Source organism: Chiloscyllium plagiosum, unplaced genomic scaffold, assembly GCF_037043375.1.
Source record: "Chiloscyllium plagiosum isolate Xiang-an unplaced genomic scaffold, Cpla_swu_hap1 HiC_scaffold_1, whole genome shotgun sequence".
NCBI lineage: Eukaryota > Metazoa > Chordata > Chondrichthyes > Orectolobiformes > Hemiscylliidae > Chiloscyllium > Chiloscyllium plagiosum.
The window spans coordinates 98,639,554-98,656,448 of NW_028270139.1; the positions used below are offsets into that span (position 1 = coordinate 98,639,554).

General features: G+C 39.4%; 1 protein-coding gene and 1 long non-coding RNA gene across 5 annotated transcripts; one reads left to right on the forward strand and one right to left on the reverse strand.

The window, feature by feature from the left end:
* The first annotated feature begins 1,265 nt into the window (after window positions 1-1,265).
* Window positions 1,266-7,780, forward strand: LOC122549076 (uncharacterized). The gene is made up of 3 exons (XR_015757731.1): window positions 1,266-1,485; window positions 6,443-6,519; window positions 7,649-7,780. It is a non-coding gene; the product is annotated as an uncharacterized LOC122549076 (long non-coding RNA).
* On the reverse strand, window positions 7,698-16,513 carry LOC122549066 (insulin gene enhancer protein ISL-1). Of its 4 annotated transcripts, none has more exons than XM_043688279.2 (6): window positions 16,357-16,511; window positions 15,373-15,562; window positions 13,868-14,124; window positions 11,316-11,599; window positions 10,295-10,462; window positions 7,698-8,803 (listed from the first exon to the last, which is right to left on the reverse strand). In XM_043688279.2, exons 1-6 carry the CDS (start codon window positions 16,382-16,384, stop codon window positions 8,687-8,689), a joined length of 1,044 nt encoding a protein of 347 aa, XP_043544214.1. In that variant the 5' UTR covers window positions 16,385-16,511; the 3' UTR covers window positions 7,698-8,686. The 4 variants fall into 4 exon arrangements, with proteins under 4 accessions (XP_043544214.1, XP_043544206.1, XP_087848771.1 ...); XM_043688271.2 differs by having other exon boundaries at window positions 11,316-11,602; window positions 16,357-16,509; XM_087992645.1 differs by having other exon boundaries at window positions 7,698-10,462; window positions 16,357-16,513.
* Between the last annotated feature and the right edge of the window lie 382 nt (window positions 16,514-16,895).

Genomic DNA, 16,895 nt, shown 5'->3' on the forward strand with positions numbered 1-16,895 from the left:
CCAGCAATTTCTGTTTTTGTTTCTGTTTTCCAGCATCAGCAGTTCTTTGTTTATTTTTGCTGAGTTCTTGAGTGTAACTATGACCACAGTGACCACAGCAGTTCAATGAGGCATCTCATCACCATCTTCTCAAGAGCATTTGGGATTGGTCAATCAATTCTGACAGAACCAAATCGCTTAGATCTCGTGAACCAATCAAACAAAAAATAGAGAAGTACAAGTCAATCACTACTCCACGTGGAACAACATTTAAAAGGCATTTGGACAGTTACATGAATAGTGAAACTTTTAGAGGGATGTGGGCCAAAGGCAGGCAAATTGGACTACTTTAGTTTAGGACATGGACGAATTAGATCGAAGGGTCTGTTTCCATGTTCTATGACTCCATAAAAGAGTCTTGGTGGCCTTGGACAATAAGGAAGGAGAAGGTGAAAGGATAGATGTTCCAGCTCCTGATTAGGTATTTGACTTGGCAAAGGTTTCCTGATGAATGGCTTTTGCCCGAAACGTCGATTTCGAAACTCCTTGGATGCTGCCTGAACTGCTGTGCTCTTCCAGCACCACTAATCCAGAATCTGGTTTCCAGCATCTGCAGCCATTGTTTTTACCAGTGATGGGGTTGATAGAGACGCAGACCCGGGTATCACGGAGGGCACTGAATGTTGACAGGGGAGGGGAAGATGTGTTTGGTGAGGGCTGGTGCGTGATCGTGTGCATGTGAAAGCTGGTGGGATGGAAGGCGAGGACAAGCTCTGCCTTCGGACAGAGAAACAGCTTTCCTGTTTCAGCTTAATGACCTCACAGTCTCCCCTTTCCACAGACACTGCTGAGTATTCTCAGTACTTCCTGTTCTTCCCTCAGATTGCCAGGATCCGCAGTATTTAGGTTGTGGCTCGTAATTAAGTTTGAAGTACGTACCTCACATCAGAACTGATTATGTTTAGTAGTCAGTAACATGCCAGCTGACATCTCGAATGTACGCTCTCTACAGTCAGTGTTCCTTCCACGTTGGAAGTTCCAGTTATACTGCCTTGACCTGAAATGTAAAAGTGGGATGACTGCCTGGAAAACGAAGTTTTCTTACCCAATATTATTTGAGCTGGCATTGCCTACTTAAGTAATCCATTCATATGACACACGGAGTTTGTCTTACATGCGCTGTTCTATATTTAATGCGTGAGGCGCTATCATTAAGTGATGTTAAAATAGCGCTGATGATTGACGAGGCCATAAAGAATAATGTTTGCTGACTTTGTGCGATAAAACATCAATATAGGTTTGCTTTGTAACTTTTTAAAAGAACTGCTTATATAATACAGCGGCTGTCTTACGGCTTTGTTCATTTGCTGTGTTAGGTGTAATTTCAAAAACCCCTGTTGAATTTGCCCTAGATTGCTTGGAACAGCGTTTATTTTATTTCAGCCGTACGCTTGGACCGCCCTGGCCTGCACGTTTCACACTGGCAAACGTCACCCATTAAAAAGGGTAGGTTCATCCGACGATTTCGCTCATACAGCACTTTTAAAAGGATAGTGAATAGTCAACCTCAAAGCATATCAACGGTAACAAACGTAAAACCTGACTCCCTGACTGAGGAAAGGGGGGGGGGGGGGGGTACTGGCGCAGGAATTGTCTGTAGACATAGATAGTATCCCCAGCCATGATTTCAGACGACCGTAATAACAAATGAATATCTGTCCTTGGCCAAACTCCCGGTAAAGAGAGTTAACCGCCGATAAAGAAAATAATATGTGCCACTCTAGTCAGAGACACCCGATCGTACAGTCTTTTTTTTGGAGGGGTGGGTGGCTAGGGTTTAGGATGTGATGATGGTAGATATGGGGTTGGTCTGTAGAATGCTCCTGGTTGTTTATTTACATTTACAGATGTTTGTCCCTCTCTTGTTTAAAAATGTCTCACAGCGAGGTGCTCCGGGAAATGTCCGCCATACTTCACCCAATCCCAGTATTCATCCCAATTTTAGATTTCCAGCATCTTGAACCCTTGCCTTTTCCATTAGATCGCTTCCCACTGTTCCTTTTTTACCCGACTTGCTGCTTGACGCTGACAACTCGACTGATAAATACCGAGTTTACAAGCGAAATCTATTCGCTGTATGTATGATTTCTGCTTCATTTCACCGTAAGTGCTGAGGCCACAGGCACCGGGACAGGGTTGGTGTGTCTGTAAGTCTGTGTGTGTGTGTGTGCACAAGCTCCCGATTATCGCTGGCAGGGGAGAGGTCAGTGTCCCTTCCGCGCCTGGTTTGCATCTCTGTACCTGTTGGCTCTATCCTGCTTCCATCACATAACACATTGTATTCCTGACATAACAAAATAATCACCAGGTAACCCGACAGAACGAGTCAGGGTTAGGGAAAAATACTCAAGGGAAAAACCAGCACTGTGGGCCCGGGGGCAACAACATATTCGTAAACATTTACGCAACATTGATAAGCATGCTCAAGAATAAGGTTCATATTCAGGCTAGTGCTGGGGCGAGGGAATGCCCTGATACAGTTACAAGTTACACTGGACTGTCCTGATTTTACCCAATTTTGATCAGGTCTGCTATAATTAACCAATCCCTCAACTCGGCAAGAGACTTTTTTTTTACAACTAATAGCCTAACGAGCTGGACCTGCTAATGTTGCAAAAAACAGCGAATTATGTCCTGTGCATAAACGGTCAACCATCTCCTCTCCCCTGTCTATGCTCTTAATAATGAACATCTAATGCGGTGCCACTTGCAATACTCTGTATCACCGTGGTCGGTGTTACTAGTATTTCGATGCTAAACTGACAACTCTCCCCCAACAGACACGACGCACATTCAATATTAAAGCATGAGTTTGTCAAAGCAATAATAATGTTTCTTAATGTATAGCAGGAAAGGCTGTAAAGAAAAAAATATATATCCAATTCATTTTTGTGATGTTTGAAAAGGTCTCACTATTTTACAAATTTTCCTTTATAAAACCTATGGGTAGAGTTCAAGGTGATCCCTAAGGGCTAAAGAAATATAAATAAGTTTCACCAAGAAACCTTAACATTTACTTTTTTTTTCAAAAATGCCTAATTTGTAAAAAGCTTTGTGATAAAGAGCCGCATATGATACTTTGCCTGATTAATCTCACCTTTAAGGTGAGAATGGGAAAAGCCAAGTGTTCAAACGTTGGATATCACCAAGTTATTGTTCAGCAGAACTATAAACAGGCATTTTGAGAAGATGACACGGACCCCTCCTGCTCATCCATCCCCCAACCTCCCAACCCCACACCAACTTTCAAAAGACTCGTAGTACCTATTACTTTACAATACTGGACATTGTTTTAATCAGAAGTACTCAGCAGCTGTCCCGGTCTAAGGCAGCTGGTATGTGTTGATGATACAATGTGTGTCATGACACTCCTAACAACGTGGTTAGTTTAGTCAAAATAAGCAAATTAAAGTGAACCGAAAATCATTACCTAAATGATCATGGTGTGGTGCCTCGTAAACTGCAACCTCTAAGATAAACCAGTCTTATTTATTTTAAATATTTTCCTACATGTTCTGATTGCATGCCACTATAAATATATTTCTTGGCTATCCATCTTGTAAATGAAGTCAAATATATAAAAGCCACTTGGTAGCACAGGAAATAAAATTCAAATGTGCTCCTGGATCTTCCAGTGGGCCCTGAGGAAAAGAGAGCAGAATATTGAGGTTTATACTCCCGTTTTATGTCGACTGATCAGCACATTATGAAAGGGTTAGCAAAGTGAATACTATTCTCGCGATGTAAAAGTCTGCCATTGACAACAGTCTGGTGGCTGTGTCCGTGTGAGCTGTGGGTCCGCTTGTTCCGGAATGCCAGCTCCTAGCTCTGGGCATTGAGAACCTCTGTGAACTGATTCCGTTCTGAGATAAGGAGCCGCCGAGAGTCCAGTTCTGTCTAGACGTCAGGACCTCACAAGTCAAACTTGTTTTGATTAGGCTTAAAGATACACCAACCTGTTTCAAACGTGATCCGCGCCACCTCAACCCACCACCCACCAGCAATCCCGCCGCCCCCCCCCCCCCCCCCCACCACCACCACCACATCGACCTCCGTCGTAACTCCCTTCCCCGCTTCCCACCACTCCCGCCCCCGCCTCCACTTCCAGCCTCACATGCACAGTCTGAAAAAATTGGTAACAAGAAACAAAACACATCATCTTCCTTTTCCGAGGTGCAGTGTGGTCCCTCGAGGCTGAATATGTCACTAGGCGGATTTAAATGTTGTTTTCCCTTCTGTAAGATCTCCCTAAATATATAGAAAACCCTTAGGCTACGAATACAATTAGCAGTTTCACAGTCTTAAGAAAAGGCGATTTTAGGGAAGACACATCATTCTAAAGTTAATGGTCCCCAACCAATCGATGTCAAGGTATAAATAACGATTTACTTTACTGACGTTTGTTCTAATATATTTAGAAGATAATTTGACCATTTTGATTCCTAGGAAGGTGTAACGTTAGTACAAAACAATTATTTTATTACAATCAGCATTCTGCAAGCTCCATATAGGCAAAAAAGCTTGTGAACATTTTGTAGGTGAGCAAAGTCAACAGCAATGTAAGATACACTGTTGGTGTTTGATGCTTCAGAGAAATATCTTACAGTTTACCATCTCATTTGAATATCTGTCATTATCTGTCAAAAACGTTACTTAAAAATGTTCAACACATAATTATGTTTTAGTTGCATAAAGGATAATCATTACATATTTTCCAGTTACATTAAATAGCTGGGTATGTCTTTTTTTAAGTAAACATAACAGAGATCACATTCGCAAAGGGGTGACTTCAAAAGAACACGATTTGCGGTTCACAGCCGAAAGTGGAAGAGGACGTAAAATGCTTCAGTGAAGACGAATTACAGCAAAAAAGTAATTGAAGCACGTGGAAATTGAAAATAAATACTCTCCTTGTTTCACCTTGTACCATTTTCTTTTGGTTCGGAAGCCTCATATACTGTGTAACATGTAGAGGGCTCGTCCATCAAGCACTCGGACAGCACGCTGTAAAGTTTGTTTTTGTGGCGCCTGAACTCAAACATTGTCATTCAGTGGCTTGTCCCACTATCAGGACAAACTACACTGAGAACAGGAACCTCCGGCAGAAACACGCAGGCAAGTTCCCATTGGCCACGAAGTTAGTCCAACTTACTTACAAATTTAAAAAGAAAACTTTTTTTTCATCAAGCATCTGTCAGTCCATGTATATTTCTAAAGAGAATGTACATTAATAAATGAATTGCCTTCAGATCGCATTCATTTGCTGAGTTGTACTCTTAAGCTTATTGAAGCTCTTTACAAAGGCGTCAAGTTGCCCAGTACTTGCAAAAACCTATGGTAAATCTTTGAGAAGATTTATATTAAATGTCCGTAATGGAAACTAAACGGCTAAAATCAATTTAAATCGCTCCCTCTCACAATCAAAAAGAGCAGGAACAATTACTTATTAATTTTTGTATATGTATACAATACAAGAAAAACACAACTGAATGTGTGTGTGTGGAGAACACGACCACAAAGATTAGAATATCGAAGTTCAGGAGAGAAGCAGATTTACTTTTGCTTTGTAACAACTCTGGAATGAGTTTTCGGATGTTGTTGGATAATACAATCCGTACTATGGTCTACAATATGAAACATTGCATTGCTTTTAGCAAGCCGAATCTAATCAATCCAGTAAAGTCTGCTGAATTTATTGGAGTCTCTTGCTTCCGCGGGCCTTAAAGGGATCTGTTTCCCTTATCTCGCTATCGTTATCCCTCGATTCAACAATGACTTCTGAACGTTCATCACCGCCAACCAAAAGGTAGTCTAGCAATTTCTTCTTATTTACAACAGCGTCACTCTGATGTGGCCGGACTTCATTATATTATGGTTGAAAGTAAATGAAACTATTGGAGCAAAGAAGGTGGGCCTGGCATTTAATGAGATCTCAACCGCGAAGTTAAATTGAAAATACTGCAGAGCGCAAAGCAAGTGGACAAAGAAGGTCAAGAAGATAAGCACAGACCGGATGGGTAGCGAGGGAATTGTCCATTTTGATGGCTCATTAGATTGATTCAGTCGAGTATCGAATTCTAAATCATACTGATAGATTTTAACTGAGTACCTATCCACTCCTGAATCTGTCTACCCCTGACATACCGCGTAGCTGCGATGTCGAACTGGCAAATACAAACCAAAGATTTTGATCAATGAAAAGAATGGAAGCCTTTGTGTCTCAGAGAGTTTGTAACTCAAATTTGGGAACTATTTGAAGTCAAAATTTATTTTGGTACTAGATACTAAATTAACATTTTAGCAATCAGCATCTAGATGTGTCATACCTATAAATTATGTGAAGAGCTAAGTGATAATCTTTGTGAATTTAAATCATGACTTACATGATTGATTGTTTTTTTAGGAAAGGAAGTTGCCAGACTCTTGATAAAAATCAATTGACCCCAGCAGTTGGGAGATACTGCAGTGATGAGAACGGATGTAAGTTCCCAATGGCTCTGCTGTTTCCTAGTAACTGATGCCATTACAACCATGTGTTCACAGAAATATTAAAGATAACAGTCTGTTAAAGACTTCGCTCAACAAGAATCTCTGTAGCATCCTACAGATAAAACAGAGTTCGTATCAATCTGTAGATTCACACAGTAAAGAAACCCATATTTCCGAGATACAACTATTCACACAAACACAAAATAAATGGCGGCAGTTGAGTGTGTGTGTGTGTGTGTGCGCGGGGGGGGGGGGGGGGGGGGTTGCAGTGGTGGGAGTTAGAGGAAAGAGGATTGTTTGTTTATTTAAAAGAATTGCAGGCCGCGGGAAGGTTTTTTTTAAACGGTCTGTTGCCGATATCTGCAGTGGTGATTCCTATCCAATTGGTTTGGTTAAGAAATGTTTAGCGGTATGCAGAGAGAGAAAAAGACAATACACGAGCAGCACCGAATGCCAAATTTCCTTTTGTTAGACATATCATATCCTTCTAAGGAATCATATCGGTAGAGCTCCACACCCTTAATCAGCCAATATCGGCACTTTTCAAACCTTGCAGGCCAAGTTTACACACAGTCATAAACTTGCCAGCACTGGTCTCCAGACATTTGAGCTGAAGTAAACAGGCTAAAATCCAGCTCAGTCAGCGACTGGTAATATACTAGCAGAACGATGAATTGCAAAAGGAAATGAAAAGTGTGAGAATTATTTTTCAATAACAATTTAAAACGAAAAAAAGTTAAGCAGCACTGTTTATCAGTCATTACCTGTTCATAAAATACATTTCATTTAAAGGCTATAGTAGACATTCCTTCTGCTGTTATCTAGTAAGACAAGTGTAGTAAAAGTAAATATTTTTGCTATGAGTCTTTAAAAGGAATAGTGATTAAAATTCTTCTACTTAAAATCAGTCAGGCACAAAAGTCCTAAGGTCCTGTTTTTGACTCAGAGCATTTTAAAAAATTGCTTCAAACAAAGCAGTCAATGCCCTAAGCTAATTTAACAAAATGTAATGGCTGAATCTGCAAAAGGCTCATGTCATGTTTCTGTTATCTCAAAGATTTTATTAGTGAAATAATCTTGAAGATATATTTCTACATATGGCATTTTTTTTATTTTACAGAATCTTCAAGAAAAGACAGGACACATAAAATTAGACAGGATTTCCAAAGACCACAGTACATGTTTTACTTCAGCAAACATAAAATGTCAAAAAGACATGAAAAGTGGCAAGTCTGTTGACAATAAATAATAAATTATTTATAATTTTGCAGTACAAGAACAAACAAAATGTTTCTTTCCAGAGCTAAAACTGTTGTTGGTAACTGTTTTAACCTAGAAGCATACACATCTTTGGGACAATTCTGGACGGACACGAGTTCACACACAAATCCCACGAAGCTGTGGCGAAAAGAGGTATACCTTGTTGCAATGCTTGAGCTTTTTAATAAAAAATAAAAAAAAATGAAATATCAGTAGTTGCCTTCATACTTTCATTGCAGGGACTGTAATCTCACGAACCAGCTACATGCTAATGATCTAGGATCCAATAGTCCTTAAATATAGGTCAACTAAAAGCATTGCAAAAATGCAACTATACCTTTCAGAACTGATCCTTTAGGACAGTCACTGAACTACTTAGGCTGTGGTACATTCTGCATGTCACGATTGTCTTTCCAGTCCACCTTTTGCAGATGTATTGGACTCTTCTGGATTTTTGTTTTGGCAAAGCTGACCCACTGATGTCCTTTCTAGGCAGCACCATTGAAAATGTTGGGACTATAATCTCTCCATTGGATCATCTTCTCTGTTTATGTGTGCAAGACATTCAAATCACATCTTTCAGGATTTTGAACATACATCCTTTTCTATAGCTTCAAAAATGTTTTTGCATGAAGTCCCGGATGTCTGGAGTGTCTCTTCTATTTGCACTTGTAGCCAGATCCCGCTTTAGTGTCTGATTGTCGTCACAGTGTTGCCAGGGTACAACATTGGTTGTTTGAACACAGAGACTTCGTGCAAACGGATGATGGCTGCTTTCTGATCAGACATGGACCAGGTTGCATGAACTTTTTTAAAAAAAAAAGTGTGGGCCAGAGAGTTTTGAGGGTCCAGGGTTCCTCATGGCTCTCTGTAGGGCTGCACTGAGAGTCCAGGATCCTCATGCCTCTATAGGACTTGCTACCATGCTGTTTGGTGTGTCAGGGAGTTGGGAGGACATGGACGCTACTTCACTTCCAGTGGAGTTAGAACCTGGCCCTCCCTCTGAAAAATTAACCTGTAAAAATCATAGCAAATCAATGATCGCTGGCCTCTTTAAAATGTTGATATCAATCCAAAGTCGCGCATATCCAAAAATAACATTCATTAAAAATATATTTTTGACCATTTTAACTACAGTTTTACAATGAGTTGCAATAATTTTGTCATTAATAACAATCAATCAAATTACAATAAACAGAAAGGGCTTTTTGCTAAGTTACCTTTAAAGTGCTATGTATCTAAGTTGAAAACAATGGCAAAATCAAGGTCTCCTAGCAAAGCACAATAGGGCTAGTTACATTTCTCAGTGCAATATTTAATGGTGTAAATTTGTACATATTTTCCAAAGGTACATAATGAATTGATATATATTGTGGAAATTTATTATATATAATAAAACATTACATATGGATTTAGCCCCTTGAGTACTGCACTTTCTTTGCTCATTGAAGAAAGAGAAAATTTCCTGTCATTAACTAAATAAATGACATGAAAGTGCAGTGAACTCCGAACAAGAAAGGCAGGACATTTTCCATAATGTGTTTTGTGATTCCTGTAAAGGATTCAGCATTGGCCTCAAAGAGTGAAGTTGAATGAGTTTACAAAGCTTATTAATTTTATTATACATTACATGCATTTTGCAGACCCCTCTTTACCAATATATTTACTTATGTAATCCAAACATGTTGTATGTTAAGTGCCAAAGGGAAGCACAATTTAGGCTGTACTCCAATTCAGTATAGCAACTGGGGGTAGCAGTACTTTACAAAATATAAAACAGCCAGTGTAGCACATTCTAAATTATTAAAAAATGTGGCTAATTATTCAGTGACAATATTGCACTATCACTGCCATCATATAAAGCTGGATTCTTTATATTTACCTTTACAAAAGAGTTAGGTGAAATAAAGAACCTTCAGCTCCATTCTTCACAGGTAATCTTTACTTAAAAAAAATAGCGGAAGGGACTTCCTTAATATCAATCCAACCAATTTTGTGAACACTTAACCTAAAGTTGAGGAAAATATAGCAACAACATCCATTTTGTTTCATTTTTATTGAAGTTCAAATCTGTTTATCTCATCATTCATGTGTCCTGCCTGCAATACTGTAGGTTCTCCTTTACACCTACCCTTTAAAGTTAAATAATTAGTAGTGTTTCAAATTTGAAATATGTGATTTAAAATGCTTGTTTGACAACACTTGAAATAAATAGAAGTGCATGGTTCAGACAAAAAGCCATCAGTGTAAAATGTTAAACACAAACTATATTTGAATATGGGAGAAAGCTTGAGTAAACATTACAGATTGTTTTTAACCTTCTACATTCTTGATGGTCGTCAAAATGAAAATACTAAGGCTGGCAAAAGAGGGATTCTGCAATTTTTATATCCATGAATTGTCTATATATGGATTGGTGTGTTGCAGATCCCCTGATTGCAGTGATTTCTGGTGCAGTCTGTATTGTGGTAGTGGTGATGGTGTTCTGCATGTTGCTGGCACTCACCAGTTGCTGAAATGCAGGCTGTTCTATATCACTCTGCAAAGCGAAGTCACTCAAAACTTTCCAAGGTGGCTGGTAACTCTGCACCTCCACTGGATTGGCTTGCAAACTGCTGTCATGTCTCTCAGGACTGGCAGCCACCATTGGGGTCCCGGTCATCCCCTGGATATTCTCCAGAAACAAAGGAACAATCATTACTTATTTTATATATAAAAGCACATTTTCATTCATTTACCTTATTATTTGAGCAAAGCATACAGCTCAACAGTCATCTGTTTCAGACACCTTGCCATGATGACACTTCTCAAAATTATGTATGGCACTTTCTGTGACATGGCAAAAATGCAGTATACAATCTAGGTTTCCCAATATGCTTAGTGGTATGTTATTGAACCAATTCAGTACGCTTCAACACTAAAACAGCTCATTGCAATATCATACACGAACTACAATGCAAATGATACCGAAAAGCCATTACACCCAATGTCATCACAGTACAGGCCAAAAGTTGGTAATTTATTTATATGAAGGTGGCTTCGAAAGTTGAAACCATATGAGGTTTCTTCACCACAAAATATGTTCTTGTTAAGGCAATAGATGCAAAGGGTAAAGAGGGATGTTCTAAATCTAAGGCAATCCAAAATCAATGAGAAACTTCTAATAATTGTATACTAATTAATCTATCCAATATTTCAATGTGGGGGAGGGGAAGCAAACTACCTATTCATCACTTCAAAAAAAATTATTAATTTGTGCATACAAAATTATGAAGTCATGCGGACTGAACAAAAAAATACCCGTAAAACAAATTCGAAGGAGAATTAAATTCAAACATAATTGGATTTGAAATTAGATAAAGATATGACAGCATTTCTGTGACTAGAATTCCAACTTATATTATGAAGAAAAACTGGTGTTTGTAACATGGTGTATAACTAGCAATACTGTGAATCTATTCGCACAGAAATAGTCAGGTCTTCTGTCAAAGTTTCCATGAAAGTTTAGAGAGACTAAAATAACTTACTGTTTTGTCGTTGGGCTGTTGCTGTTGCAGTTGTTTCATGAGGATGCTCTTTTTCTTGTCCTTGCAACGCTTGTTTTGAAACCAGACTCTAATGACACGGGGGCTCAAGCCTGTCATTTCTACCAGCTGCTCCTTCATGAGCGCATCGGGCCTGGGGTTGGCTGCATAACAAGTCCGTAACGTATGGAGCTGCTTCTCGTTCAGAACTGTCCGCACCCGAGTCGTCTTCTCGGGTTGTTTGTGAACGTGCGGCCTCAACGCGGGTTGTCGGGCAGAAATGGGCTCTGCTGTAAAAACAGGCAATACATCCTTAGTTTGCTGAACAGCAGGATGGGCAATAGTGCATGGTCTCATTTGTTCTGGCAATGGCGTTACACTTTAAAACCATCTTGAAGTCATATTGATAGCACTTGGTGGACCGGCTTGGAACAGGAGGAAAAAAAGCCAGTAGAAAATTAACGTATTTGGAGTTTGTCAGAGCATCTAATCTTGAATGAAGTGTAGGGGTTGAAGTGACAATAAAATTTAGTTATAAGCGATCTTCGAGCTGTACGGCATAATATCCTAAACTGATTTAACTGCATGAGATCGAAAAGCCAAAACAAATCAAATCAATAGCTCTTGTATGCGATGTTTATATTACAGTATCTGATATATCAATTACATTTAAATTAATACAGAAACAAATGTTTATGGGACAATGTTTCAGGTTCGACTGCAATAGAATAAAAGCATTCTCTAGTTATCTGAATACTAATTACAGTCAAATCCATACACATACATTTCTGAAAGAAGTCCAGTGCTGATATAAATAGGTGGTTTGTAGGGGAAGACAAGCAGTTAACGGCTTGTCGCTTGTGCTGTAATCGCCGCTGTTGAACAACTTTTTATATTGCAGCAGTTTGGTTTTGCACTGCACAGAATCAGACTCCACTCTCTAGGCAGTCAGATATGTGATGTGATAAACGGGGCTCCCGCAAAGTTTCAAGGGTGTGATCAGAGAATTACAGCGTTTGATGTGTTTATGAAAGGTTCAGTGAACCGTGCAGCAGGTAAAATTAGATTTTCCAAAAGCCGCCCACAATTATGTTCCCCTGAAATATTGTTTTCTGTGAAAGAGGTCTCACTGGAACTCATTAGAAAAAAATATTTGTATTGCAGCAGTACAGTGTTTAGTAGTCAGTCATAAAACAAAATAGTCTTATTTTTATGAAAATAAATTACCGCAAGGCATTTGGTGTGTTTTTAATATAAAAAGATAACATTGTATAAAATGATGAGTGTGTTGTCCTATGAGTAGGGGCGGTATCTCTTTAAACTTTGTAAAACAAAATCATCTCATGTTGTGAAAAATACAATCCAACATTATCGGTGGAATGCAATTTGATATTTAATGCCAAACACGTTTTTTGACTAACGTTATATTTTCATAGCATGTACATTTGCAATTCTGGTCACCTCTAAAATACACCCTCGTGTAAGAAGCAATAAGAAATCCAGCAGTATCCGCTGTGTAACATTAAGATCTAATATTTACACTGGAATGAAACATCAAAGGCGACAGACGCTACTTGAAAAATCTTCAAACGTATCATTATACAGATTTCAAATCGATTCTCTTTCGGAATGCAATGCATTGTAATAAAGGCTGTATGTTTCAATTATTTTTAGCGCGTGGATTTTTTCTTAAAAGCACGTTCCAAAGCCCAAGCTCGTTTTAAAAGACTACACGAAATAATCGCTGAGTGATATTAACTGATATATGAAATTACCAAGACTTCTTAAACATATTCGGATTATAGACATCTTCAAATGTCCCTCAAAATCCATGATTAATATTGTGAGGTCCATAAGAAAAATAGCAAGTCGTACTAATACATTCTACATGAATATAACACGCTGTCACTACAAAATACTTCTTCCATGATATTTTAGCTGCACTCATGTTGAACTCTCCAATTCAGATTCACAGAAATTTTTTACAAAACTAGTTTGTATAAAGATGGTTTCAGATGAACTCGCTTCAGTAGCAATGCAAGCATTTCTAAGTGAAACCAGGCTTCTTCAAAATTTGAATCTCGAATAATTAAAACAGTTCAACTTGAATCACAAGGTAAACGGAGACTGTTCTTCCCCCAAAACTTTTTAAACTAGCTCAGTCATAGTCAGAGAGTCAAAGAGGGACAGTGTGCTCAGATTCATGATCCCTGCATTTGTTTGTAATTTATCCGGAATACTTTTAAATTTAACATATACAACCAGGTTCAAAATGCACGGCACATGTAAAACATGCACTTGGAACTCCGCCTGTGCACAGCTCCATTGTCAAGATTCAAACCATGCATTCCGGTTCCCCAGTGAAACGTCTCCGTAAAACACTCGGAAATATAAACTTTCCAGCGTGAAACTGGTTGCGGCTGTACATCGTTTACACATTTAGAACAATGTTCAAAATGTTGCGTTGTAGTTGGATTCAACATAAAATAGTTGTTTGCTTTAGATGACGTATGGGTGGACTCACAAATAAAACCAAGTTTTGAAGGTGTACATACCCGCCATCTGTAGGGGTCTGTTGCCGTGCATAGGACTGAGGGGATCTGGGCCGACTGAGGCTCGCTCTACAACATCGTGATCAGCCCGGCAGAAGAGTCCGTCTTCCCGCAATGCGAATTCATCACCGGGGATGAGCTGACGACTGCACGCCACACAGCGGAAACAGTCGATGTGATACACCTTACTGCGAGCTCTCATCACAAAGTCATTCTTACTGAATCCTATATTACACTTTGCACACTTAGTTCCGTATAATCTGCAAATCAGAGATAAAGACATTTACTAAAGGATCAAAAGTGACACCCAGTTTGTCACAGGCTTTTGATACAAAGAACTAAAGTGATCCGAGACCCAAAAAGTCAACCGAATGACTTGTGAATTGGCTCTGCAAGTTGTCATAATGCAGAAAAATATAAATTAAACCAAATTATTCTTCCTATTAATTGGAAGACAAACTATATTTCCGAACAGTTTAATTCTCACGGTCACTAAACCATGAAGTGATTCGACACAATATTAAAGCTATTTTTAAAAACTGAACCATGTACTTCATGATAGTCAAACATACAATGAGTTGGTACATTGTCCATTGGTACACTGTGAGGTTTAGTGACAAATTTTCAGATAGTATGTATTTATTTTCATTTTTAATCCTTGTAGATGTTGTAGACCTATTTGATATTGTAAAGATAGGTTTTCTTTTACTAAAAATCTAAAGTAAAAATGTTCTTTAATTAAAACTAAAAGTGTCATTTTAGAACAGTTATTCTCAAACTCGTCATTTTAAGGGTCAATGTTCCAACCAGTGACAGTGCATTTTAATTTGTTTTTTAATGTATTGTAGCAGCCTCCGTGTTAAACTTTATCCCCTCCGTTCAGTAGAAAATTATATAAAGCGTTTTAAAATCAGCATAAGAGCTTGAACATATGGCACTGAAAGTTCTGACAGTATTAAAAAAAAGCTATACTGTATTGTAAAATATTCAATTGTGCTACAATAATTCTCCAATTGGCACAGCTTATTGCAGCTGATTTACATTTCGACGCTAATGCCTTAATTCTATCCACAATTACAAACAGTGGGAAATACACAAACTTAAACTGATGGCGGTGATGGTTTTGTAACGAATTGCTGTCTCTCGTAAACATTTAAACAACTGTTTCGGTGATAAACGCTTTTCTAAAACACCCAGATTCATGGATAGTAGATATAGGAGCGACAAGATTCATACATCCTGAGTACACAGATTCAGTGCCTACTAAAGGAAGCAGTCACAATTATCTAAATATGTGCATTGTTCGCTGCCAAATAATGGGCAATTTGATCTCGTCTACCCGCCAGTTGAGATAAGATAAGGCCAAACAGGTAGGAATAAAGCCATTGAAGGGTTAATATTGGAAGTTGGGGGTGGGGGGAGGAGGCGTCATTTAGAGACAGCGCAGCGCAGTTTAATGGAATGGAGTATGTTTTTTTTAAACAAACGTTATCCAAATCTTTACTCACCGAATATAGTCTCTCTTGCAGTACGTTTTTCCATCCCTAACGAAGCAGGTACACGTTTCGTCCAAATACTGATTACACTCTGCACATTTCAGACAAGCCGCATGCCATTCCAGATCCGGAGAAACTCGAAGAATATACTGGTCATGAATCTGATTCCCACAGCCGACACACAGTGAAATAAGGCGTTTTTCTGTAAATTGATATGAAAAATAACGTCGTAAAAAACTTCTAAAGATGGGCCTCTTCTACAGGAAATATATTTGACTATAGTTTTGATAACTGCTGTTACATTTACTGGATAGACCTGAGGATATGTTCCAAGCTGTGCTAGATCACGCTGCAGGTAAAGATTACACTATCTGGAATATAGATAAACGCACATTGCATTACCAAATCGACTTACTCTCAGTCAGGAACTGTACTTTCAATTTCACCTTAGCATTTTCAGCAAAAACGCGAACCGGGGCAGGTTTCTGAATTCCTGTTTTTTTTACAGAATTTTTAAAAGCGCACACAACTTAAAAAATGTGAAACTTAAAAATGAAACATTCAGGTATAAGTCCATGCATTTATACTTTCAAAACAGAATTTTGCAAATAAAATGCAAATACTTTGCAGCATCAAATTGTAGCAGAGATCCTGGGCAATCAGATGTATGCATCAGTGATACATCTGACAGGGCTCTGAAAGAAGCAAGCCACATGCTCAAAAACTGTTTCGTACGGTTTCACTTCAACTCTACTCTGCTACAGAGCTATTTTGTTCACACGTCTCGCTAGGAGTGGACATATAGTTTACAATAATGCAAGACTTTTCATCGTTTAGCTGAACTAGAAGACCAGTCCTGTGCAATACACGAAATAAACTCCAGTGCTAGAACGGTCAAGAGCAACGGAATAAAGTCGAAGGCAACAGCATAGCGATAGGAGTTGACTTGCACCTGAATCCGATCTTCGAAAGGCAACAGCAATGAAGAAAACTTACTTTTGGGTGGATCTCCCATGTCTCCCATTTCTTGCTATTATGCAAAACTTTTTGATGTTGGTTATTTTTTCCCTTTGAGTTGCTTTTTAAAAAGAGTTGTTGGTAGTGGGGGTGGTGGAAATTTGTGGGTGGTGATGGGCGGGTGGGGAGGTCGGTGGGGGGGGGGGGGTGTTGGGGAGTTCCAGAGGAGCCCTTGGTTATATCCACAGAGTAGGGCTGGCTGAGAAGAGTTGCGGACGTTGCGGCTCGTTATAGCTAGCCACTGGGGATGGGCTTGTGCAGAGAGGCAGTGCGCGCAGTCCAGCCGCTCATGCTCACTGCTCCTTATCTCTCAGCCACTCTGGCTGCGTTTCCTCCAGCCCCTCGCCATTGGCCTGACGTCGAGCGCGCCTGACGTCAGACGCACGCCGTCTCCGACCACCCCCCGCCCCAAAACCTCACTCCCCGCTGATTGGTCCCGACTCGACCCTGGGCAGCACCAGCTGTTTGCATTGTCTGTGCCTCAGAGCCTCCGAATGTCGACTCGCCAGGCTCCAGGC